The sequence below is a fragment of the Manis pentadactyla genome, chromosome 1, assembly GCF_030020395.1.
Source record: "Manis pentadactyla isolate mManPen7 chromosome 1, mManPen7.hap1, whole genome shotgun sequence".
Lineage (NCBI taxonomy): Eukaryota > Metazoa > Chordata > Mammalia > Pholidota > Manidae > Manis > Manis pentadactyla.
Window position 1 is genome coordinate 63,580,956 of NC_080019.1, and position 26,085 is coordinate 63,607,040.

At 52.8% G+C, this 26,085-nt stretch overlaps 2 protein-coding genes and 1 long non-coding RNA gene across 4 annotated transcripts; 1 reads left to right on the top strand and 2 right to left on the bottom strand.

The window, feature by feature from the left end:
- Positions 1–2,582: 2,582 nt before the first annotated feature.
- TMIE (transmembrane inner ear) lies at positions 2,583–11,317 on the top strand. Of its 2 annotated transcripts, XM_036920768.2 has the most exons (4): positions 2,583–2,886; positions 6,250–6,367; positions 9,696–9,845; positions 10,155–11,317. In XM_036920768.2, the coding sequence occupies exons 1-4, from the start codon at positions 2,611–2,613 to the stop codon at positions 10,256–10,258; spliced, it is 648 nt and encodes a 215-aa protein (XP_036776663.2). In that variant the 5' UTR covers positions 2,583–2,610; the 3' UTR covers positions 10,259–11,317. The 2 variants fall into 2 exon arrangements, with proteins under 2 accessions (XP_036776663.2, XP_036776664.2); XM_036920769.2 differs by lacking the exons at positions 6,250–6,367; positions 9,696–9,845; positions 10,155–11,317 and adding an exon at positions 4,338–6,237.
- LOC130682802 (uncharacterized) lies at positions 2,796–3,873 on the bottom strand. The gene is made up of 3 exons (XR_008996161.1): positions 3,825–3,873; positions 3,138–3,222; positions 2,796–2,919 (listed from the first exon to the last, which is right to left on the bottom strand). It is a non-coding gene; the product is annotated as an uncharacterized LOC130682802 (long non-coding RNA).
- A 692-nt stretch (positions 11,318–12,009) lies between the features above and the next one.
- Positions 12,010–17,096, bottom strand: PRSS50 (serine protease 50). The gene is given in 5 exon segments (XM_036920753.2): positions 12,010–12,847; positions 13,058–13,224; positions 14,400–14,452; positions 14,454–14,657; positions 15,683–17,096. Coding segments are annotated over 5 exon segments (960 nt in total). The 5' UTR covers positions 15,985–17,096; the 3' UTR covers positions 12,010–12,613.
- Between the last annotated feature and the right edge of the window lie 8,989 nt (positions 17,097–26,085).

Genomic DNA, 26,085 nt, shown 5'->3' on the forward strand with positions numbered 1-26,085 from the left:
GTCTTCCAGGGGAGCCAGCCTCGGGGTCCAGAACTCCACCACCCCAGACCTGACGGACCCAACTGGTGGTAAGGCCTAGGGAGATAACGGGACCTCATAAGAAATAGAAACAGTACTGGATAGTGGGAGACCCCTGAGTTAGGGGCCAAAGACTGTGTTTGAGGCCCCAGTTCCTGTGTGACCTTGGACATGGCACAAACCCTCTCTGGGCCTCAATCCTGCATGAGGACATAAGGGAGAGGAAGCAAAGCCCTGAAAGGTAGAAGAGACTTTAGCTCTCTGGATGTTCCTCTCACTACGGTGTTTAACACTGGAGAACTGGAAACAGTGCTAACGTTCAACACTAGGACACTGACTGAATTAGGTATTTTGTGGTTTGTATTCAGTGTAATTTAACAGCTGCCTTTACCAGCAATCGTAAGGACTCACAGTCACTGAAGGTTTGGGATGTGCAGGCATCATGACGCTGTAGTTATTACTATTGCACAGAGCAGGGATTGAAACTCAGAGAGGTTAAGTAGCCCAATGAGGGCTCATAGCTGTCAATATGATGTGCCCTACAAGTCTTGGTTTTAAGCCTTAATAATTCTAGAAGTTATAAAGTATAAAACTACAAATTTACAGGAAATATTATTTGAAAGTTTATTTACTTGAATTTTCTAACATAATTTTGTGAATTTTGGATAATCAATTTTTTCAGTCAAATTTTGCCATCTTCAGAGGGCAAAAAAGGAAATTTACATAAACTTTTAAGTGGTGTTTCTTATAAACTTGTAACTTCATACTTCTGAGGTCATAAAAGCTTAAAACTGCCCTATAACTTTCAGGACACCCTGTTATTTTAAGTCAGTTTGACATCAAAGCCAATATAGGACAGTGCATTTGGAAGAAAGGGGCAGATCTAGGATGCTTGTGCTGCTGAAAAGGTGTGTTAAATGGCATCCAGTGAGATCTCAGCTATTTTTAAGGGCCTGGAGAGGAGTGAAACCCACATGCAACAGCGGCCGTCTCAGGGGACAATGAAAGTACATGATTGTATTTATTCCCTTTCAGATTTCACCAGGGGCCTTGCTGCACTTCAGGGATGGAAAGACGATGAACTTTACAGGCAACGATGACACCCTTCCCGTCCTTGACTGAGCTGTCGCATCAGGGAGAGCCAGAATTGTACTCAGCAGTCCTATAACGATTAGTTCACAAAATCCTGCCATCCGCCTCGTGGTGAGAATCTTGTCCTCTGCGTTCTATAGATGAGGAAATCAAAGCAGAGAGGAGTAATGGTTTGCCCAAGGCCACTGTCAGGCTCATTAACCACAGCCCAGTCCAGCCAAGACCTCTCTGACCTCATGTGCCCAGGGTGACTTCCCTGGCTGGTCAGTGTGGCTTCCCCAGCCTGGCGCATGACAGATGGCATGAGGAAGTGGGGAGCAGAGAGCTACAGCCAAGTGATTTGGGCTTTAGTGGGATTCCTGTTTGCTTGGCCAGACCAAGCCTGGGGAAGATGGGGTGGACACTTTGCCATACACTGTCAAAGTTCTCTTCAGTGGGTCCTTTGAGCCAGTTGTCCTCTGCCAGGGGCTCTCTTATTTTCCTGCCTGCCCTGTCATCTCCCAGCCCTGATGCCTGCAGCTGTCACACTGGCCCCCTGCTCTCTGCTGCAGACTGCCTTGGTCCTTGCCCATCTGGTGCACTCTAGGCGGGAGCCCCATGAGGCTCTGGATCTACAGGGTCCCCAGTCTGGGCCCCAGGGCACTCTAGCCTGCACAGTTCCCTGTTGATGAGGAATGCAGGGGTCTGACATGGCTGCTTCCCCAGCATTCAGCAGGAAGGAGATAAATAACAACGGAAGAAAGGGAAGAGAAGAGTGAAAGGAGGATGGGCCAGAGAAGGCTCCCCACCCCAGGCCTCCCATTCTCCTAAAGTCCTCCCCAGGCCTACACAGCTCCTCAGATCCTCTCTGCCTCCATCCCCAGATCGTCAAGACTCACCGCGGGGCCAGGTTCAGTGTAAGGTTAGGGACATGGCTCAGACTGGAACGAGAAGCAGGGCTCAGGCTGGGGCAGAGGCTGAGAGTCAGCCAGAGTTAGAAAATGGTTCACCAGCCCTTCCAGGAGGAAGCCCACTCTGTCCCATGGGGCTGCAGATGCTGGCTCCTTCAGAACCTTCCATAGCACCCACAGCTGGCAGCTCTGACAATACCACCCCCTGCTCCCCATCCCTGCCTCCAGCTCTGATGTCCAAGATAACCAGAGCTGCTTCTGGGCAGAAAGCCAGCCCAGAAAGCCCAGGACATGCCTGGGCGCCTGTCACTATGGCAACCTGGCTGTCATGCCTCCCCTAACCTAGGTCCAGTATGGTTTTTCAAATTCATAACGTCAGAATGGGAAGGGCCTCCTAAATCAGCAGATTCCAGCCCCTCCCCTTGTCCCAGATGGAATAACTGAGGCCTGAGGGGGGAAGAGGAGCGGGGCGGAGACCGGTTGTTCAGAATCTGACCCCGCCTGTCCTCCTTCCCACCCACTCCCGCCGCAAGTCCCTCTGGGCCAGTGAGGGGAGGAGGGAAGTCAGGAGTCAATCTTACCAGGGGCGGGGCGGGTCTCCGCAGCAGTGATGGGGGCGGCGGGCGGCCCAGGAACCAGACACCGAGGACGAATAAGTGATGCTCACTCGCACGCAGCCTGCGACCAGACCGCCACCGCCGAGGGCCGGCGGGCCAGGGCCAGTCCCAGGACCAACCCGGCCAGCGGCATCGCTCCGTTCCCCGGACCTGCTGCCGAGCCGAGCGTGACGATGGCGCAGCATTGGCGAGGCGCGGAGCCCCGCTGGGCACTGGGCGGCGCCGTGCTGGGGGTTTGTCTCGCGGGGGTCGCCGGGCAGCTGGTGGAGGTGAGGCAGGGCGGCGCAGAGGGGCTTGGGGGGCTATCAAACCGTCCAGGTAGAGGGTTAGGGGACGTCTTTCAGCTGGCTGACCCCTTCCTATTGCCCCAGGAGACTTGGTTTAATAGGGTGCCATAGCCCTACCCCAAGCTTCCAGGCTGTGGGGGAGACTCAGATCCCAATTTTGGGACCGATCTCTGGTCTGATGAGAGGGCACAGCCCCTGGTTTCAAAAACATTAGTCTGATGGGGGAGACTCACCCTGATTTTAGGAACTCCCAGTCTTGGGATCCAGCCTGGTCTAGGCTGATGGGGAATACTCAGCCCCTGTCCTCTAGTCTGTGGTCTAATGGGAGCCAGGTGGAGGCACGGTCCTTGGTTTCAGTGGTCCCTAGGCTGATGGGGGAGATCTAGTCCCTGATCTTAGGGTCTGCTGGAGGAAAGAGCTTCCACTCCATGAGATTTTCCAGGGTCCCCTGTCTAATGGAGGAGACACAGCCTTGGGAAGGAGGTGAGGGCATCCCAAGCAGGAGGGTGGGAACAGGAAGACGAGGAGACCCTTTACAGAGCAGCCATGTGTTGAGTCTGACTCCACGCAGAGCACTAAGCCCTGGAGGGGAGGGGCAGGCAGGGCAGGACCCAGGGATTCGAGGTCTTGCCTGGTCCTGGTGATAACGGGGAGCTAGCAAAGGTTTCTGATCAGGGAGAATCATGATGAGCCCTGGTTTGGAAAGAGAATGAATTGGAATACGGCACACGGTTGGGAGAACTGGAAGAGCTGCTGAGATAGCCCAGGAAGAGGGGGGGAAGACGGCTGGGGTGGCTGGCCAGGAGCCTGGCTGGGAAAGAGCTGGGAGGGTAAGGGTAGGTGCTGTCTGCAGCCTCCCTGGCCCCTCTGTATCCCATTCCTGCTGAGCGGGGAAGGGGAGCCAAAGAGGCAGATCTGACCTGGAATTCCGGAGCATGAAGCCAAAGGGAGAAGGCCCAAGAGGCTGACCCAGGGAGGAGTCGGGGACAGACCCTGTGCAGGCAGGGGCAGAACAGAGAGCAGGAGAACGGAAGTGCAGGAGACAGCCAGGCAGTCCAGAGAGCCCTCAAGGGGTAGATGCTAAGGACAGGATGGGAGAGGAAGGACAAAGCCTTATCTGGGGGACTGAGGGGTGCAGCCTTGAACTAGAAGGTCTTAGGGACATGAGGACAGTGCCACGCACCATGGTGTTAGCCTGACCCTGCTGCTGACCATGGGGTTTGATCAGAAGTCTGGGCTGGAGTCAGATGTCAGCTCCGGTGTCCCTGTAAGTGGAGCCAGGCTGGCTTGAGCCCCAAGGGATGTACTTGGGCCTCTCACCAGCTGCCCTGAGGCCTCAGGTGCAGAAACCGAGCTGGCCTGGGTGCAGGAGAAGGCTGAGGGTGAGGGCTGGAGTCAGTTCTGAGCCAAGGACTCTTTCCCCTGTACCTCAGGAACACCTCTTCTCCCAGCTCATCAAGGGAAACTGCATTGGAGTCATCTTCCTGCCATCTACCTACAGCCTAAGCAAGGGCTTGGCTGAGCCTGGGGGATCCAGGGAAGCACCAGAAAGATGGCCAGGGCTCGAATCCATGGTACCCACCCACTCCAGCCCTGCCGCCATCATCCTCCATCATGTTGTAGGCTCTGATGGAGGCTGGGGCCTCCATGTCTCAGAGTTCAGACCCCCAGTAGATAGATACCCAACTTGTTGCCCTCTACCAAAGACCCCTGTGGGGATGAGAGTATAAGCCCCCAAGCAAACCCACCACAAACAATGCTTGGCCAGGCTCAGAGTCTGAGATGCTTACTTGTCCTTCCGAGTGTTCCAGACACACAACCCAGACAAGCCAACACACTGAGCCTTAGAATCAGGGACCCCTGCCACTGCCCAGACCATGGCCCTGACTTTACAGATGTGTGCCCAACCACATGCACATGTACTCCAACCACATGTGCCCTGTACCCACAAATGTGTGCCCCAATCCCACACACATGTGCCTGTTCCCACACATGTTCCTCAACCCCACATACATGTGTCTGACCCCACAAAAGGATCCAGGTTCCTGGGGTGATACCTAGGAAGGGTGTCATCTTGTCAATTTTACCACTCGGGTTGGGTAGAGAGAGCTTCTCAGAGACCCTGAAACTACCCCACTCGTTACAGATAGAGAAACTGAGGCCTAGAGAAAAGAGGGCTCCCACCCAAGTTCACTCTGGTTGAGAAACAAGCCAGGGAATCATGTACCAATCCCTGGCACACAGATCCTCTGGGTTACCTGGGACCAGTTGCTGATCCTCTCTCCAAATGTCATGCTGAGCATACCCAGCACAGGCTGACAGTGTTCATGAGCTGAGGAAGTACGTGGCTTGTGGTAGGTGCCCAATCCATGCTTATGGAATAGGGGAAAGCCTGGACAGATGGTTAAGCTGTGGGTTACCTTTCCTTCCCAGAGAGCCAGAGGAGACTCCTCATGCCTGTCCCTGTTCGGTTCATCGGGACAGTGTGCCGCACAGATGCTCCAGGGTCTCCTCTCCCTCTGAGCGCTAACTTGCCACCACCTCCTTCAGCCAAATTTGGTGACAGAGATAGGGTCATATCCTCTCAGCCCCACAGGGCAGGGACAGGTCTTCCTCAGACCCACCAGGGCAGGACCATGTCCACTCAGACCCCAGGGCTGGGCCGTGGTGTCCCCCCAGAAGGCGGGAGGGGGCCGCAGCTGCGCTCTCCTCAGGCCTGCTCCAGCCATGCTCACATCTTTTGGCCTCCAGGTGTCGCTGTGGAATTGCGAACAAATGTCCTTGTCCTGGGAGAACTCTGGCCTAGACTTTGGGTGGGAAGAGGTGCCTCCCGTAGGATAGGCAGCTGTTGGGCCATCTGGTGGGGGTCCTGGTAGGGCCGCAGAACCACAGGGCCCTGACTCCAGCTCTACACCACACCCCACACTGGGGATACCTGAAAGTAAAGTCCCCTAGGGCCACAGAGGCCCCACCTTGTCTCTGGCTTTGGTCCTGAGACTCCAACTTTGCTTGAGGTGCAGGACTGGAGCAGGAGGAAAGAACTGCAGGCTGCCTGCAGGGGCCTTGAATCTGACTAGGACTGGCCTTCGAGGCCTGCCCCTTCCAGCCCTGGTTAACCCAAGCATCACCCACCCTGGCACTCCAAGTCCCTGGCTCCACATTTCTCGGGTTCCACTCTTCTCTTGTCCTAAATCTGGCACTTCCCAAGTCTAGAGCATTGCTTGTGAAAGCCTAAGACACTTAATTCTAGAAGAATCTAAAATCCTGGGCTGAGTCCTTGCTGAGACCTGGGTCTTTCAGCCCAGTCCCAGACCCTCGCTCATTCCCCTCTCTCCTGACCCACAGCCCAGCACGGCCCCGCCCAAGCCTAAGCCGCCCCCGCTGACCAAGGAGACCGTGGTGTTCTGGGACATGCGCCTGTGGCACGTAGTGGGCATCTTCTCACTCTTCGTGTTGTCCATCAGTGAGTAGTGGCTCTGGCCCTTCCCACCACACTGAAATGGGCATACAGCACCTGCCCTGCTCCCCCAGCACCACCCCCAGGGGCTCAGAGCAGCAATTCCAGGCAGTGCAAGCAGGCCCAGCGCCTGCAGGAGACCCACTGTGGTTTCTGGCACCTCCCAATCCACACAAAGTCCCTGTGGAGGGCTGACAGGCCAGTGGTTACCTGAAGTATTCTGCACAACTGGGGATGCAGCCACATAGCAATTATGGTAATTACAGGGGATTCCACTGTACCAGGGTGAGGACGTGTCATTTTTCCCTATTGCTGGCCTCCTGATGCTTTACCTGCAGTTTGGCCAGCTTAAAAGGCCAACACCCAGGGGCCCCAGCAAGGCCCACAGGCTCCCCAGACACCCAGCAGATGGGGCTCCCAGGCTGCAAACCGTGCCTTGTCAAATGCCATTTCCCCTGAATGACACACCCATCTCAATTAAAAGCAGGAGGCCCCTTCCTCTCCTGGGACTGGAAGTCACTTGATGCAGTCGGAACAGAAATGGGTTTCGTGTGCTCTCTTTAGTAAACCTTCCAGAATAGGGGTCTGGAGTTAAGGAAAAGAGGCAAAGAAATGTAGGTTGACTGGAAGAAGATGCCAGGGTACAAAGCAGAGTCTGACAGAGGCTCTACAGGCCAAGGGCTGGGGGTGCACAGGTAGTGAAAGGGAAGAACCCCCCACACACACTCCACCCTCAAAGGCATCACAGGTGAGGGTCCTCTGAGCTGCAGATCTGTGGGAAGATGGGCTGAGTTTTGGCAGGTGGCGGCTGGAAAGTCATTCCAGGCAGAGGCCGGAGGAAACAGCCTGCACCCAGCTCTCAGATAACCCTTCTAGGACGTCCACTGAGAGCATGCCGGCTAAGAGAGCTAGAGCGGCATATAAGTTCTAGCTGGGGCAGTCCTGGGATGAGGTCCCTGGGAGAGCAGGTCTTCCACAGAGGGCCTATCCAGACGTGGGTGCCCCAAAGGAAACAGGACATCTGATTTGCATGTGCTTCTCCTGGCACCAGAAGTGCCACACACCCCAACACCATTTCTTCATGGCTGGGATGGGAACAGGATCTGAGCAAGAGGCTGCATTTTTTTCCTAGCCAAGGCTTCTCAATGAAGGCCCCACAGACAGGGGTGGCTGCAGCCCAGCTCACATGCCCAGTGAAGGGAACAACCCCCAGCACCAAGAGGCAGGGTTGGAGGAAACATCTGCCCTGCAGGGGCCACAGGAGCAGTATGAGGTGCAGGTCCAGGGAGCAGCCCTGGGGTGCCCCAGGGAACAGAGGTGACGGTACTGTGGGGCCTTCCAACACACAGCGGTCTCTCCCAGACTCTGCTCTGTCCCACATGGTGGAAGTGTGTGGGGCCACCAGACAGTTGCAGTGTCAGACCTGGAGGCACTTGGACCTCCACCACAGAGCAACTCCTACTCCTAACCCTAACCCCATTCCTAGAAAAGGGTAAGGGATGGTTTCAAAGGCTTCTGAGCAGTGGGTCAGCTTTTGTTACTTTCCATGCAGGGCTCTAGGAAGCAGGTAGGAAACAGCCCCATTTCCTGGGTAGGAAACATCCTTCCAGCTTCCCAGCCCACTTGGGCCTAGGCGGTATAGCAACCAGAGGAGCATCACCCCTAGAACCTTGGGCAGAGGGGCTGGGCCTGGCTGGGGTGCCTCTGGAGGTCTCCTCCAGCCCAGGGACTCGCATCCCAAGCCTCTGCCGAGGCCCTGGAGCTCAATCCAAGGCACACCATTCTTTCCTTTGAGGAGATGCAATCAGGCCAGGCTGGATGGAACAGACCTGGAGCGAGGAGCAGTGTTTGAGCTCTGCTCTGCCAGTAGCTGCCTGCTGAGCTCCCTTTGAAGCCCAGGCCTCCCCGAGTCTGGGACCAATCTTTGTGGAGCCCGAGTGGGCATGGTTCTGAGGACATGCCTGGTGGGTAGCTGGAAGAGGTGGCCCAAGCCAGTAGGGTCAGATGAAGGACCAACCTTGGTCTTCAGACACACAGGGACCTGGAAAAGACCAAAACCCAACTCAGTGGATAAGAAGTATTCTGCCCAACTGGGGATGCAGCCACATGGCAATCATGGTGATTACAGGGGGCTCCACTGTACGAGGGATGTGTCATTTTTCCCTATCGCTGACCTCCTGATGCTTTTCCTGTACTTCTACCCCTGGACAGCAGTGTAGTCACACCTTCTGCTGGGGCCCTCATGTAGCACCCCCCAGCATATTCCTGGATGCTGTTGGCTCCCCCATCCATCCATTTGGGAGTCCAGTCCTGTCCTCAGCAGTAAAGACTTTACGGCCACTCATCAATTAATTAATTAATTAATTTCTCTGAGTCTGGTGAGACTTTGTGGGGCCATGATATTTGGCTGAGAAGAGTTATACGAGATTGACCCCAGAGGGTGCTCCATCTCAGGCCATATAGGTCTGATCCATCTTCCCCAAAATAGGCCTGGTTTGTCCTGCTTGAGCCTCCTGCCCCCAAGAGTCTGCCAGGAAGTTATGTCCTGTCACTTGAATTATAATAGGAAGCAGCCCCATTCCCTCCTCTGAGGTTGGGGCCAAGGTGGTCAGACTGTAGGGGCCTTAGAAAAATACACTCAGCCCAGCCAGGTCCTGCAGCCCTGCCCTGACCATCCACAGACAGGCCAGCCCCATGTCCTGGCCCAGCCTGCATGGGCACAGCTGCCCTCAGCCAGAAAACCACTCCTGGAATAACTGTCTGAGGTGAACCCCCCAGAGCAGGGTCTGCGCCCTCTCATGGGCTCTTGCAACCAGGAGGCACCCAGGCTTGTCCTCGAGGAGGCTGGAGAGGATGCAGCCGTGTCCTCTGGCATCTGGGGTCCTCTCAGAAGCCTGGGGGCCCAGGATGCACTGCCCAGAAAAGCCTCCAGAAGCTGCAGCTTGAGTCACGGCACAGCCTCTGCCCTCTCCTCCAGAGATCTGCCAACTAGTCAGAGAGACCCTCCGGACTGGGCCAGCAGCATGATTTATGGGGCCAGTGCAAAATGAAAATATAAGGCCCCTTGTTCAAAGATTATTAACAACAGTGACAGCAGAGCATTAAGCCAAGCACAAGGCCCTTCTAAGAGTGGGCCCAGTAATGGCATAAAGCCAGCCCTGTTCAGGAAAGGTATCTGGGAAGAGCCCACACAGGTTTTGTCAAGACGTGGAGCTTCCTGCCAGTCTCTTGGGTGAGACACTCATAGGTAGATGGACGTGGGCCTGAAGTTGGGTTCCATTCCTGGGCTGTCTGAGCTCTGGCCTCAGCCAAGCCTGCTCTGTCTTCCCTACAGTAATCACTCTATGCTGTGTCTTCAACTGTCGCGTGCCACGGACCCGGAAGGAGATTGAAGCCCGGTACCTACAGCGAAAGGCAGCCAAGATGTACACAGACAAACTGGAGACTGTGCCCCCACTCAACGAGCTCACAGAAATCCCTGGAGGTGAACCAGCTCAAGCCCCCAGCCCCGCCACCCTGCTGACCCTGCTGTGCCAGCCAGTTCCTTGGTCCACCCAGAGCCTCCCTATTCCTCCCCTCCACCAACGGCAGGCTCAGGGAGCAGACCCAGCCTGTCCCTGAGACCAGAGCACAGAAATGGGTCAGAGTGAGGCAGGCAAAACAAGGAACTATTCTGCAGATAGAAGAGGTCTGAGAGGAAGGAAGAAATGAAGGGCTGGATGTGGGAGGCTCTGATGTGGGCCCTGCAACCCTGTTTCACTCCCATCACATACCTCTTTCCTCTACCCCACAGAGGATAAGAAGAAAAAGAAGAAGAAGGACAGTGTGGATACAGTGGCCATCAAGGTAGAGGAAGATGAGATGAATGAGGCCAAGAAGAAAAAAGGAGAGAAATGAGGAGAGCTTCCTGGAGGCAGCAGCTAAGGCTGGTAGGCCTTAGGGCTCAAGTCCTGGACAGGGTCCAGGCATTTTAGACTCCAAGTTCACACGTGGACCAAAGAGGTTGCAGGACATCCTCTGCCTGCTCCACGGGGGCTTCTGAGGGCCCATGGCCATACCCTTAGAGCCCATCAGGGGCAGGGACAAGATACACCAGATGTCCTACCTCCCAGCCTAGACTCCATTCCTGTCAGCCCTCCCATGTGGCCACCCAGCAAAGTTGGCATGGACCACTGTCCCTGTGCAGATCCAGAATGGCCTCACACCCACCCAGACATGCCAGGAACAGCAGTGGCTCTAAAGGACATGTGTTCCCTTCTGGAAGGGGGTAGTTGGGCTGGATGGGCTGGAGTGGGAGGCCACATCCAGGCTGGCCAAGGAGGGAGAGGGTCACTGGAGGCAGCTGTGGCAATAGGAGGTTCTCAGACCTGGCTAGATAGCAGCCCTGGTGAAGGGACTGCCCCAAGCCTCGCAGGGGTTCTGGCCTAGGGGGGTGTGAGCTTTTCCCCAAGCCCAGCAGATACCAAGCTCCAAGCAATGGGATGCACTTGTTTCACATGCTGTGAGTAGCAAGGGGCCTGGAGGAGAAGAGAAGAAAGATGGCACCCAGGCCTCATCATTGGAATCCAGGGAATACTTGAGAAGACAAGGGGAACCATGAGCTGTTCCACGGCCCTTTTATGCTCAGCTGCGGTGGGGTGTCAGGACCTTGAGGATCACCACAGGGGGCAGTTAGGGATGGAGGCTGCGACCAGCCTCTCATCTGCACAGCTTCCTCGTCTACGCTCTCAGCTATGGGCCTCTCAGCCGAAGACCCAAAGGCCACCTGGGACTGATTCTTGGGAAGATGTGCACAGAGGGGCTCCAGACAGCAGTGAATGTCAGCTGAGGTACTCAGACCTGGCCTGGAGACTAAGAAGACAAGAGAGTAGGCTTCTGAACCAGAGGAGCTGCTGGAAAAGCTCACACTGCTTCACAGCCTGCAGAGATTCGTAAATAAAGCTGAGTGCCTTCTCATACCTGAGTGGCCTGAAAAGACCCCTCAGGAGGCCCCATCCCTAGGGCATTTATGCAGAGGGGATGCAATTGGTGACACGTGGCACAGGCCAGGGTGAAGTTCCCTCCCCTGACTTCCCTCCCAGCCTGAATTAGGAGGAGCTGGAGGGAGAAATGGTAGCTAAGGCAGAGGGGTAGCTGCAGCCAGTTGGGCGCAGCCTCGGGCTGGGCATCAGGACCAGGGAGGACTCTGCCAGCTCTCCCCTCCCCCACACCGCACCCCGTGGCTTTCAATCGGCCTTCACTGGTCTAACCCAGTGCTGCGGACACAGAGGAGTTACACCTGGATCCTGACCCTCACCTGGATCATTATTATGTAAGGAGAGGGATCCAGAATCACATGGGGGAAGGAGTACAGGGTCTCAGAGCAGTGAAGGGGAAGAGACAGCAGAGGTCCATCTGGGGAAGCTGAGTACTCACTTTACCACTAGCCAGAAACCCTGACTCTGCCCTCTGGGCGCAGCCTATGGGCTTCTCATACAGAGAAGCTGTGGCAAGGGTCATTCTACGCATACTGGCGAGAGTCCTCCTGTGTGGCCAGGCTGCAGAGACCCAGAGGGGCAGGGCGCACTTGAAGTCAAACAGAGAAAGCTGGCAAAGCCTGGGGAAAATCCAGCCCTGGGATCCATCTGCCCTGATAGCTGCCTGCCTGACCTCTGACCTGGGGCCTCCACTAGCCATTTATGCACAGGGATGGCTGCTGATGGTAGGGATAATGTCCCATCCTAGTAGGCACCTGCCCCAGTCTCCAGGCAGGGCTGGGAGGTCAAAGGTCAATATGGTGCTTCAGGGCAATGATGGTATGTTCAAGCCGCCAGCAGGGAAACATGTCAAAGTCCAGGAGAGCCTGACTCCCACTAAAGTATCACAAAAAGCGACAGAGCTGCACCCTCCCCAACTCCCACTGTGTCCAGGCAGCCCCAGCTTCAGCCTCGGCAGTGTACTCCAGGCCCTCCATCATCGGACCCCAGTACCATCCCAACATGCTCCCAGCACCTTCCGCAGGATGGACACAGATGCTGCTGCCTTGCTCTTTTCGGTATAAACTGCCTGGAGCCCCCATCCCACCCATCAAGTTCTGTCACCTTCCACCTGAGCAGGCCCAGGGAGTGAGAGGCCTCCAAGGCCCAGGAAGGAGGAGGCGTGCCGAAGAGAAGTGTTTAACTGAGCACCTAGTCTCTGCCCTGCCTTGTAGGGCACCTGAAGCATTCTGGGCATGGAGGGTGGGGAGGATGCCCAAGGGACAGCATGAGAGTGTCAGAGGGCAGCAGGGAGCTTGAGGGACAGTGGGAGTGCCAGGAGCAGGGCCCTGCATGGGGCCAGCACAGCCTGCCCACTGTTATGCTCCCAGATCCGGCATTTGTAGGAAGAGATCTGCAGGTAGATGGGCGGGGCCTCACTCTTCTGGCATCCTGGGCCCCAGCTCACCATTCCCACCAGGTTCCGTGTGCCCTCCACAGGACCGGCCAAGGGCTCACCGCTTATCTCCCGCTGGGAGGGATGAGGGAACAAAAAAGGTCAGGGAGGCCAGAGGTGGCCTGAGGTAGCCAGGGCTCAGGTCGGGGACAAAGGGGTGCTCTCACACCAGACACCCACTCCTTTCCTCCTCCCATCCACCTCCCAGTTGTGCCTCCCCTTGCCTACTCCTGGCCAGGTGCCCTTGGAGGTGAGGGAGCAAGGGGGGGATGGGGGGGTGCTCACCTAGCAGAACTGTTCCCCATCGAAGTCCTCTGCACAGATCATCTGGGAGCTGAGGATCCGAACCATAGAGAGGATTCTGGCAAACCTGTGGTAGAAGTTGTCACGTTCTGTGCTGTTGAGGATAGTGACTTCCTTCTCCTGAATGGTCCGGAACTGGGGCCACACGCCTGTGGGACAGGGGCCCGCCTGGTTCAGGCTTAGTGGTTTCGTGGCTGCCTGCCGCTGCCAGCCTTGTCCCCACCCTTCCTTTGCTGCTCACACGCCTCCAGCCCCTGTGCACCCCTCCATGGAGACCTTGGGGAGGGCAGCCTGCAACCTGGCCTTCCCGGACCTGGTCTCACTTCCCACAGAGCCGGGTCTGCTGAGTCCATTCCTCCCTCAGCATCCTGGCCTTCACCCTTCCTTCTATCTCAAAGACCTGCCAAAACCCTCTTGGTCCGAATCCCTCCTTTGCTTCAAGCCCCCTCAAAGGCTACTTCCTCCCCTGGGCTTGGCAACTCCCTCTGTGGGTCTCAGGCACTGCTTCCTCCACTCCCCCCATCCTTCCCCTTGTCCCTCCCTCCCATGTCTCTGTCCCTCCCCTGAGTTCCTGGGGAACAGGAGACTTCTGCCCATTCCCAGCCATTCCCCAGGTGGCCATGGCAGGGAAGACAAAAAGCTACTCTCTACCCCTGGGCTGGAGCGCCTGAAGGCTTTTTTTAGGCAAGTTGGCACCCTGAGGTCAGAGGTACCTCTCTTGGAGTAAGGGACAGGGTCCCCCTTCCTACGGCTCCTAAGGAAATGGGCCCTTTGATGAACCTGGGACAGTGCTCCTGCTCTTGGTGCGTTGCTCTTAAATTGGGATGACAAAGGATCTGGGACCACCAGGGGCAGAGGGGAGCCATGAGTGGACCCTAAGTGACTAAGCGCCGGGTGCAGACTGCCCTTAGCCAGCCCCCCGGGGGCCTTCTGGGAAGCTTTTTACAGACACAGAACCCTGTTATTTTCACTTCAGATGCTCTGCTTCAGGTCATAGATGCCCTGTGGTATACTCTACCTGCGTGCAAGCTATAACTCTGTGCCCTCTCTGCCTTCAAGGAAGTCCTGCTTATATGCCTTGGCCTGGGCCTGTGGGTTCGCAGACAATCTGGGTCCCCTAAGGCTTGAGTGGCCGTGATATGCTCACTGCTGACTTCAAGGGAAAGCAGACCTCAGAGATGAGAGTCAGACAGGAAGGTTGGAGCCAGTGGGCACCCAGGGGAAGGTATCTCCAAAGCACCTGTCCATGTTAGACCTAGCCTGCACCCAGGTCCTCTCCCACACTGCCCACCATGGTCTGAGAAGGCTCCAACTTACCTTCAACCCAGGGGGAGTCCCCAGCCTGTCACAGTGCAGATGGAGTGGTTCTTCACCTCAGTCCAGGCCAGGCAGGCAGATGGGCCAGACATACCTGTTGTACTGGACTGGCCACTCAAGCTTGAGGAGGGCAATGTCATTGGCCCAGCCAACCCAGGACCAGTACCGACAGGACTGGTACTGGCTGTTCACAATGACCAGGAGCGCAGGGACGTCGAAGGTAGTCTGAGCTGTCTGGTTCATCCACGGGCTCCCCACCCACACTGAACATCACGCCTAGGGGAACCATAAGGGGAATCCACCATCAGCTCCAGGCACCCCGCCCCAGCCTCTGGACCTTGCCCTCTACCTCACTGTTGCACTCTGAGCAAATCCAGACAAACCACCACCTGCTTCAAGCTCCAAGCCTGCTCCTCACAACAGATGTGAACAGGGCCCTGCACACACACTGTGTGGGCATGTCCTCACTACAACCCTTCATTTTATGCAGAAACTGAGGCTCAGAAAAGCCCAGTGACTGGTTCAAGCCTACACACCTAGGACATGGTAGAGCTGGGGACCCAGTTTTCTCTGGTTCCAAACTCTGAACTCTGTTTCATGCCCCTTGCTGGGCCCTGGAAGGGACAGAGTTCCCCATGCAATCAATCAGCCATAGCCTTGCCCTCCAGCTCTCTTTCCAGGCATGCCTCTGAAGTCTCCATGTTGGCCCTTAGGCTTGCAGGATGCTTCTCCACTGGTCAGCCCTCACAGATGTTATCCTCGGGCCACTCCCCTGGTCTGGAACAGGGTCGCCCCCTCTCTTGTCCCCACACTTACCAGACTCCCTGTGAGCACACATCTTCTCATATGCCTTCCCCAGCAACCTAAGAGGAATGATAAGCCTCCTCTCTGCACCCAGGACCCAGGCCAGGGCCTGGCTTCAAAGGAGTGTCAAAGGCTGTTGGCTGAAGGAAGGAAGGAATGAGTAAGTGAAGCGAAGGATGTGGAAGAAAGAATTAGGACCTTCTTTCTGTGGATAGGAGGAAGGAGGCCTGGACAATGACTTCCAAGCCTTCATATCCTATCTGTGGAATGACTTCCCATGACTGAGGGCAGGCGGCAAGAGCAAGCTCCCAGGTCTCAGGAGGGAATGTGCAGGACTCAGCCCCTACCTGCTTGGACTTGGGCAGCTGGGACTGTGGGGCGGTTCCCCAGAGGGCACAGCTGCTACTGATGAGCCAGCTGGTCAGATGACTGGGGCCCCAGCGACTCTAGGTGCATTTCCGTCCACCCACCTAGGCCCCAACTCACTGGATCAGGCGGTGGGCCACAGTCAGTACCCACTGGGAGGCAATGAGGGTGCCCGCACAGATATGTGTGCCATTGGCCTGCACATTGACCATCCAAGGCCACCACCGAGCCATGGCCTCTGGGTCCCAGAGGGTGGGGTTCCGCTCATAGGAGAAGCCACAGGCTGAGTAGGAAGGCAAGAGCTTGATGAGGGATGGGCCCTGCCAGCTGCACCATGGCACCTTCCCTACCCCTTCCCTCAGCCTCATCTCCCACCTCTCCAGCCACCAGCCCACACTTATCCAGTGACTCTCCTTTTCCATGGGCCATCACATGGAAATGATGCTGTCCAAGTGTGGCCTGGGGTTGCCAGTTTCAGCAGGACTGCAGCATCCCCAGTGGCCCAGGCCCCAGAGCATACCCAGCCCACCAGTCCTGGCCAAGCAGTGTCTCAACTCTGGCCAGATCCCTTATACACTCATCCACGTCTCCATTTGATTTCCTCTACTTTGGCCAAAGCAGACCCCTCTCCCTCCTCTGGGAGCCGCATCCTGTGATTCAGTGAGAGAAAAGCAGATGACCTAAGAGGGAAAATAGGCAATGTGGACGAATGGACACATCCCAAGGACGCAAGCCCAGCAACAAATGAACACAGAAGCTGCTCAGCCCCATCAGTCCTCAAGGAACTGCAGCTTTAATTCACACCGAGGCTCCACTCCACACCACCTGTCAGGCAAAACCTAACGTCCCAGATACCAAGTGTTGCTGAGGATTATTGCCCAGACTGCTCATGCACTGCTGGAGGGACTGCAAATGGGTGCAGCCACTTTGGGATAGTGTTTAAACTGGAGATTACCATGTCCAACATCACAGCAGCCCCATTTCCCAGGGTTCCAAACGGGTTAATGGGCTGTGAGATAATGCAAGTGGGCCACAGCTGCGTGAGTGAAGGCTAACATGGGAGATGCAATACTAACGTGCACAGCAGAGCAGAGCACCGCTAGGTCCTGTGGGAGACTTCCCGTGGTGGGTAAATTGTGTGCACTGAGTTCCAGGATAAGTACTGGTGTGGGTCTTAGTTAACCATGCTTGCAAGCCACTGCCTGCCCTGCAAGTGAGCCCTGAAATACCCACAAAGGCTCCCCAAGAGCCATGCTGGAGACCCACAAAAGTCCTTCACTGGGGGCCTGGCCAGGGGCAGGTGGGACCTGGGCTGGGTGGGGAGACCCAAGGCCTCACAGGCGGCTCAGAGGTGGGAACATGCAGCCCACCTCAGACTCCTTCAACTTTCCTTGCCTTCTCCTCACCAGGATGGGAGGCCTGGCCCACAACAGGTGCTTAGCAGCACTCCTCAAAGGGAGATCTCCTCTCAGCCCTCCCTATTCTGTCCCTAGGGATCAACGGTCCTTAAGACTGCTCTGGCACCCTCTTCCCCCAAGGAGTCCACGGGACCCACCGGGAAGTAAGTCCATGTCGCCTTTATAAGTAGGAAGCTGGAGGGCTGAGGCCTTCGACGAGCTGGCGGCGGCCTGCCGGGGGACGCGAGGCCCACCTGAGGGGCTGGTGGCTCTGGGGGCGGCGGGCGCACCGTGGATACTGCCTGCAGGTCCCCACCTGCGCCCAAGCAACCTGCCGAAAGGCCGAGCGGATGAGAGGTGGGCAGCTGCGGCCCGTGCGTGCGTGCGTGCGTGAGCGTGTGGGGGAAGGGGGAGGGGGCGGGGCAGAGGGCCGCGGCCCCGGGGCCCCGCCTGCTGGCCCGTGCCCTGCACCAAGGCTCCACCCTGGGGCGGCAGCGACTTCGCCGCGGCGCGCCTCTCGCGACGCGCTCCTGGCCGGCTCCACCGCGGCGCTCCCATTGGCCGTCCGCGGCAACCTCGAACGTGCGGTGGGCGCGCCTGCGCGGACGGCCCCCGGCGGCCCCTCGCGGTGGTGCTCCCGGCGTGCGGCGCGCGAGGGCGCTCCTGGTGACCGGCCGCTCCGAGGCCCCCCAGCCTGGTCTGCGGGTCGGACCGGCTGGCTGCCCTGCTTCTGGTCTCGCCTCCGCCCCCGCCCCGGGCCCCCGCTCACTCTGCCTGCTCGGTGTCCCGGAGACCCTCAGCCCTATCCTCGCCCGGTTCCTACACCTCCTCTCCCCTGTAGCCCACTGCCCTGGGCTCATCCCTCCCCTGGGGGGATGAAGGGCTGACCCCGGCGGTGGTGCTGGCGTCCAGAAGCTCCACGCGCCCCACCTTCCCTTCCAGCCTGGTAACTTCAGTGGGGCGTGGCCCCAGGGCACTGAAATTAAGCAGGTTGAAATGTTTTCATAATGATTTTTGAAGATTGCATAATTTTAAGCAGCACCCCACCTCCGAAAAAAAAAAACAAACCCTCCATTGAGCAAATGCCCTTCCGTTAAGGATCCATCTGCTTAGGAAAGACTGCACAAGTGAGGTTTCTGTTCACAGAAAAACAGTGATGATAACCATGAGACTATTCCTGGAACACAAGGCTGAGTTGTACGTTGGGGAATACGGATAGATAATACATTTAAAAAGAAGTGTGAGGAAATTCTATTTAAAAGTAGCGTGTGGGAGCTTTGGTTCAAAGCTGTTGGAAAATTCTAGTCTAATAAAAGATAAAGTGAAAGTTAAGTCAAACCAGGACATTCTTTTTCCAGAGACACCCGGGCTGGCCATTCGTGCCCCAATCTCTGAGTAGACAGCAAATCACACCCACTACCCTCCCAGCTCCCAAAGTGCCAACCCAGTTGGCTACTCTGAACCTGAGGGCCACTACCGCCACACAGAGGACGGGCTCTATCCTCACAGGCTGCCTACTTGGGCCAGCCTATCCTTCCTCTCCAGAATCTGATGGTGGTCACTGAGGCAGCTTATGTGCCCAAGGGTTAGTCACCTCACAATTCACCTGGGCAGGCACTCTGCTGGGCCCCACTCCCTGTCCCACCGTCATCCTCCACCCCCGCCAGGGAGAGAGAGGAACTGGTCGGGTTCTGTAGACCCTTAGGGGGATACGAGGGGTTGGGAGAGGCCCACAGGTTCTGGAACAAGGCCCATAAGTGCAGGTCTGGTCATTGTGAGTGTCCTGGGAAGAGGCCAACCCTCTTAGGAAGACCTGAAGACAACTGTTGGTCAGAGACCCAGGGAAGAGCCATGAGGACCCAGGGACTGCTAGACTATTGGCATGACTCAGCAGGGACACGGGGGATCACAGAGCTCAGCCCCATATTTGGCAGAGAGGACACTGCCACCCAGGATGGAAGGCACAAGCATAAGCACAGGAAAGCCCCCTGAGAGGAAGGACAAGCCTCTGGAATGTTCTGGAGGCCTCTTGCCAAAGTCAGGAAGAAAGATGATGACTTCAGTGGTGCAAAGTTCAAGAGTATCTTTACTGGACGATGAAACAACAGTGGCTCTCCCCAAGGGCACTCTGCCCCGTTGTCCTGCGCTCCTCTGGTCTCCACTTCTGAGGGCAGACGGGGCAGGAGGAAGCAGCCTCAGGAGTGACTGTCCTGGCAACGCTGCTCACAGGAGCCAATGGGAGCCCAAGGAGACCAGGAGATTGTAGCCCATGAAGATGACTGGGTTCAGGAAAGCAGGCCCAGCCCTACTGATGAATCTCATGTTGGCAACCTGCCTCTTGATCCAGGAGGTAAAGTAAGAGGTGCTCATGTAAATGCCTGGGAAGTGGCACTGGTTGCAGCTAAAGCTCCAGCTCGCCAACCCCACCTGAATCCAGGTCTTGTTCCCATGGCAGAGAAGGGAGCTGCTAGAGGTACCCTGTGGGGGGGAGGAAGGAAGGCGTGAGGGAGGCATCAGGAGGGCCTCGGTGTCGGCCCTGGGTGAACCCACATCTTTCTAAGCCACATCCTTAATGTGAGCTGCAGTAGGCCTGGGCATCCCTAGTAAGTAGCCTGGATATGAACTTGCTTTCTGACATGGAAGCCCTGCTTGAAGGCCCAGGCGTGAGACCAGGCCCTTCTCTCCACGATCCTGCTCACTCTGCACCAAAACGCCATGGTCCTCTCCTCTGTCCCCCCTGAATCCTGGTGGGTCTCCAAGACGTTGCCCTTGACCTTCTGTTTTCCCTACCATCCTGCTTGCAGAGTGAGTTAGTGAAATGCAAACCAGCACCTCCTCTTTGTGCAAAGCAGGTGCATGTTTAAGGATAATGTCTATAACAACATACACCAAAAGATTAGACTTTATTTTTACTGATGTTGGGTTTATGATTTTTTGAATTACTGAAAAATTTTATAAATCAGAAAAACAGCTCTCTTTCCATACAGACATACACACAACACACATATTTTAGTGTAGTACAAACCAAGATTTACAGGACATAATCTAATGAAGAGTACATAAGAAGCTTAAGGAAAAAATAATAAAACTATACCTGAGAACATAAAAGAAGACCTATGTGAATGTACAGATATACTGTCATTTTTAGATGAGGCAACTTAAAACAATGTAAAAATGTCAGTTCTCAGTCTTTGGCTTCATGCGGTATGGAAGACTAAAAATTCTTACAGATCTTGCTGAAGGTAACTAAATATGTGAGATTTTTAAAATAATCATTTCTATAGCATGGGTGAGCTGGCAAGAAAATAAAGAATCCTCAGAATCCAAAACCCAAGGGAGGGCTGAAGCCCAGAGAGGTCAGCAAAGCCCAGCAGACGGCTCTCACCCCCAGTGAAAATGGAGCTTTGATTTTCACATTTTTGCTCATGGATGCAGGTGGCAAAGGGCAGAACCCAGGGCTGCTCAAGAAGGGAAGCCTAAGATGAAACCTCTGGCCAAAAGCTATACCTCCAAACAAGGACCACACCTTCTGGGTGATGATAAACTTGGAACACCTGCCCCCAGGTGAACTTGCAACTTGAATCCACACTGTCCATGTGGCTCAGAAACCCTGGCCAAACATGTCATTTAGAGTGGCCCTGGGATGGCCATAGGCCCAGCTATCTGGCAGAAGCACATATAGGTTCTGTCTGAAACAAACCACTTTGGGAGCCCTGCTTCCAGGAATTCCCACAGAGAACACACTAAAGAACAAGTCCTCATTCTTAAAACATCACGTGTAGTCAGAGAAGCTGGGGAACCACATGCAAATGCCAGCTGGCAGAAAGAACAAGAGGAGAAACAGAGCCTTCATGGTTTGAGATTCAGAAATTGTCATCGGAAGCTTCAGAGTTTCTGGCAAAGTGTATTTCACAGGCTTAGTGGTGAAGGGGTATGGGTGTTGGTTGTGTTGTTCTTTATTCTCCATAAATACACCATCTCCATCAATATTTTTCTGTCTCTATTCAAGAATAAAAACAGTTAAAAATTACAATGTCAATACTTCTTACTTGAACCTCTAAAATTCAAGTGATTTCAAATAAAATGCCAGCAGGACTTTTTTTAAGACCTGGACAATCTGGTTCTAAAATTGATATTGAAGGATAATAGTCTGAATTCTATGACAGGTTTGAAAAAGAAAGGCAAATTGAGCCAGGCTGGGGCAGATTTGAACTACCAGGGAGTCAGATATATTTCAAATCTATAATTACAGAAGCTGTGGTTCTGGCATAGAAACAAAACATGGACCAATGGCACAGTGGACAGCCAGTCTGGTGCCTGCATGTGAGGAGACCTGGCACTTCATCCAGAAAGAGGAATGAGGGTGGGAAAAGGCGTCTCTGTTGTAGACAGTAGGGAAACTGAAAGGGAAAAATGAAGTTGGATCTTACCATAACAAAACTCCAGAGCAATTAAAACTCTCAATGTGAACATTTAAAAAGACAGCTAGTTAGCACCCCTATGTTTATCACAGCACTATTTACAGTAGCCAAGAAATGGAAGCAACCTAAGTGTCCATCAGTAGATGAATGGATAAAGAAGATGTGGTACATATACACAATGGAGTATTATTCAGCCATAAGAAGAAAACAAATCCTATCATTTGCAACAACATGGATGGAGCTAGAGGGTATTATGCTCAGTGAAATAAGCCAGGCAGAAAAAGACAAGTACCAAATGATTTCACTCGTCTGTGGAGTATAAGAACAAAGCAAAAACTGAAGGGACAAAACAGCAGCAGACTCACAGAACCCAAGAATGGATTAACAGTTACCAAAGGGAAAGGGACTGGGGAGGATGGGTGGGAAGGGAGGGATAAGGGGGAAAAGGGGACATTATGATTAGCATACATAATGTAGTGGGGGCAGGGAAGGCAGTACAACACAGAGAAGACAAGTAATGATTCTATAGCATCTTACTACGCTGATGGATGGTGAGTGTAATGGGGTATGTGGGGGGGACTTGATAATAGGGGGAGTCTAGTAACCACAATGTTGTTCAAGTAATTGTACATTAATGATACCAAAATTAAAAGAAAAAAAAGCGAGTTAAAAACATGTAGCACAGGGGGGAGCCAAGATGGCGGCGTGAGTAGAGCAGCAGAAATCTCCTCCCAAAACCACATATATTTATGAAAATATAACAAAGACAACTCTTCCTAGAATAGAGACCAGAGGACACAGGACAACATCCAGACCACATCCACACCTGCGAGAACCCAGTGCCTCATGAAAGGGGTAAGATACAAGCCCCAGCCCGGTGGGACCCGAGTGCCCCTCCCCCCAGCTCCCGGTGGGAGGAGAGGAGTCTGAGTGGGGAGGGAGAGGGAGCCCAGGACTGCTAAACACCCAGCCCCAGCCATCTGGACCAGAGTGCAGACACAGTGCATGCATGAGGTGCTGGAAACTAGGGAAACAGGATAGTAAGACCTGTGAGCAGGTCCCTGAGGCCAGCGCCTGGGGACAAAGAAAAGCAAGCAGTTTTTTTTTTAAATTGTTTATTTAATTTTTTTTTTTTGCGAGTGCTTTTTGGAAGTCTTAAAGGGACAGGGATGCCAAAACCAGATGGAAGTGTCCTGGGACACTTACACCTACAGCAGGGAATCTGGGGATCTCTGGGCACTCTAACCCCCTGGGCAGCAGGGAGCACAGAGGCCCCTCATGGAGATAAATAGCCTCCGGGCCGCTTCCCTCCAATGCGGATCCACCATATCAGAGGAGCAGCCTGACGCAAGCCATGCCCACAGCAACAGCGGAGATAAACTCCATAGCAGCCGGGCAGGAATCAGAAGCCCTGTTTGCACACAGCTGCCCAGAACAAGCCACTAGAGGTCGCTGTTCTCCCGGAAGAGGAAGGCCACAAACCAACAAGAAAGAAAGTTCTTGCAGCCATCACTCATGCCAGCTCTGCAAACTATATCACCATGAAAAGGCAAAATTACAGGCAGACAAAGACCACAGAGTCAACACCTGAGAAGGAGACAAACCTAACCAGTCTTCCTGAAAAAGAATTCAAAATAAAAATCATAAACATGCTGACGGAGATGCAGAGAAATATACAAGAGCTAAGGGATGAAGTCCAGAGGGAGATTACAGACACCCGGAAAGAGATTACAGAAGTGAAACAAACTCTGGAAGGATTCATGAGCAGAATGGATAAGATGCAAGAGGCCATTGATGGAATAGAAACCAGAGAACAGGAATGCATAGAAGCTGACATAGAGAGAGATAAAAGGATCTCCAGGAATGAAACAATATTAAGAGAACGGTGTGACCAATCCAAAAGGAAAAATATCCATATTATAGGTGTACCAGAAGAAGAAGAGACAGAAAAAGGGATAGAAAGTGTCTTTGAAGAAATAATTCCCCAAAACTAGGGGAGGAAATAAACGAACAGACCACGGAAATACACTGAACTCCCAAAAGAAAGAACCCAAGGAGGACAACACCAAGACACATAATAATTAAAATGGCAAGATCAAGGACAAGGAAAGAGTTTTAAAGGCAGCTAGAGAGAAAAAGGTCACCTACAAAGGAAAACCCATCAGGCTATCATCAGACTTCTTGACAGAAACCTTACAGGCCAGAAGAGAATGGCATGATATATTTAATGCAATGAAACAGAAGGGCCTTGAACCAAGGATACTGTGTCGAGCACGATTATCATTTAAATATGAAGGAGGGATAATTCCCAGACAAGCAAAAGTTGAGGGAATTTGCCTCCCACACACCACCTCTACAGGGCATCTTACAGGGACTGCTCTAGATGGGAGCACTCCTAAAAAGAGCACAGAACAAAACACCCAACATATGAAGAATGGAGGAGGAGGAATAAGAAGGGAGAGAAGAAAAGAATCTCCAGACAGTGTATATAACAGCTCAATGAGTGAGCTAAGTTAGGCAGTAAGATACTAAAGAGGCTAACCTTGAACCTTTGGTAACCACGAATCTAAAGCCTGCAATGGCAATAAGTACATATCTTTCAATAGTCACCCTAAATGTAAATGGACTGAATGCACCAATCAAAAGACACAGAGTAATAGAATGGATAAAAAAGCAAGACCCATCTATATGCTGCTTACAAGAGACTCACCTCAAACCCAAAGACATGCACAGACTAAAAGTCAAGGGATGGAAAAACATATTTCAGGCAAACAACAAAGAGAAGAAAGCAAGAGTTGCAGTACTAATATCAGACAAAATAGACTTCAAAACAAAGAAAGTAACAAGAGATAAAGGACACTACATAATGATAAAGGGCTCAGTCCAACAAGAGGATATAACCATTCTAAATATATATGCACCCAACACAGGAGCACCAGCATATGTGAAACAAATACTAACAAAACTAACAGGGGAAATAGACTGCAATGCATTCATTTTAGGAGACTTCAACACGCCATTCACCCCAAAGGATAGATCCACCAGACAGAAAATAAGAAAGGACACAGAGGCACTGAACAACACACTAGAACAGATGGACCTAATAGACATCTATAGAACTCTACATTCAGAAGCAACAGGATATACATGCTTCTCAAGTGCACATGTAACATTCTCCAGAATAGACCACATACTAGGCCACAAAAAGAGCCACAGTAAATTCCAAAAGATTGAAATCTTACCAACCAACTTTTCAGACCACAAAGGTATAAAACTAGAAATAAATTGTACAAAGAAACCACAAAGGCACACAAAACATGGAGGCTTAACAACATGATCCTAAAAAAATCAATGGTTCAGTGGACAAAGTAAAATAGAAATCAAGCAATATACAGAAACAAATGACAACAACAACAGAAAGCCCCACCTTCTGTGGGAGGCAGTGAAATCATTCTTAAGAGGCAAGTATTTAGCAACCCAGGCATATTGAAGAAGGAGGAACAATCCAAAATGAATAGTCTAATGTCACAATTATCGAAACTGGAGAAAGAAGAACAAATGAGGCCTAAAGTCAGCAGAAGGAGGGATACAGTAAAGATCAGAGAAGAAATAAATAAAATTGAGAAGAATAAAACAATAGAAAAAAATCAATGAAACACACAGCTGGTTCTTTGAGGAAATACATAAAATAGATTAGCCTCCAGCCAGACTTATTATGAAAAAAAGAGAATCAACACACATCAACAGAATCAGAAACAAGAAAGGAAAATCATGACGGACCCCACAGAAATATAAACAATTATTAGAGAATACTATGAACACCTATATGAAAACATGCTGGAAAACCTAGAAGAAATGGACAACTTCCTAGAAAAATACAATCTTCCAAGACTGACCAAGGAAGAAACACAAAATCTAAACAAACCAATTACCAACAAAGAAATGGAAGCAGTAATCAAAAAACTACCCATGAAAAAAACCCATGGGTCAGATGGATTTACCTCGGAATTTTATCAGACATGCAGAGAAGATATAATACCCATTCTTCTTAAAGTTTCCCAAAAAAATAGAAGAGGAGGGAATACTCCCAAACTCATTCTATGAAGCTAACATCACCCTAATACCAAAACCAGGCAAAGACCCCACCAAAAAAGAAAATTACGGACCAATATCCCTGATGAACATAGACGCAAAAATACTCAATAAAATATTAGAAAACGGAATTCAAAAATATATCAAAAAGATCAAACACCACGACCAAGTGGGATTCATCCCAGGGATGTAAGGATGGTACAACATTTGAAAATCCATCAATATCATCAATCACATAAACAAAAAGAAAGACAAAAACCACATGATCATCTCCACAGATGCTGAAAAAGCATTCGACAAAATTCAACATCCATTCATGATAAAAACTCTGAGCAAAATGGGTATAGAGGGCAAGTACCTCAACATAATAAAGGCCATATATGATAAAACCACAGCCAACATTATACTGAATAGCGAGAACCTGAAAACTTTTCCTCTGATATCGGGAAAAAGACAGGGATGCCCACTCTCCCCACTGTTATTTAACATAGTACTGGAGGTCCTAGCCAGGGCAATTAGACAAAACAAATAAATACAAGGAATCCAGACTGGTAAAGAAGAAGTTAAACTGTCACTGTCTGAAGATGACATGATATTGTACATAAAAAACCCT

Excerpts from the sequence above, each read along its gene's own strand:
- TMIE (XM_036920768.2), top strand. The coding sequence starts at position 2,611 with ATGGGGGCGGCGGGCGGCCCAGGAACCAGACACCGAGGACGAATAAGT. Across the intron at positions 2,887-6,249 it reads TCGCCGGGCAGCTGGTGGAG|CCCAGCACGGCCCCGCCCAA; the intron begins GTGAGGCAGGGC and ends CCTGACCCACAG. Across the intron at positions 6,368-9,695 it reads ACTCTTCGTGTTGTCCATCA|TAATCACTCTATGCTGTGTC; the intron begins GTGAGTAGTGGC and ends TCTTCCCTACAG.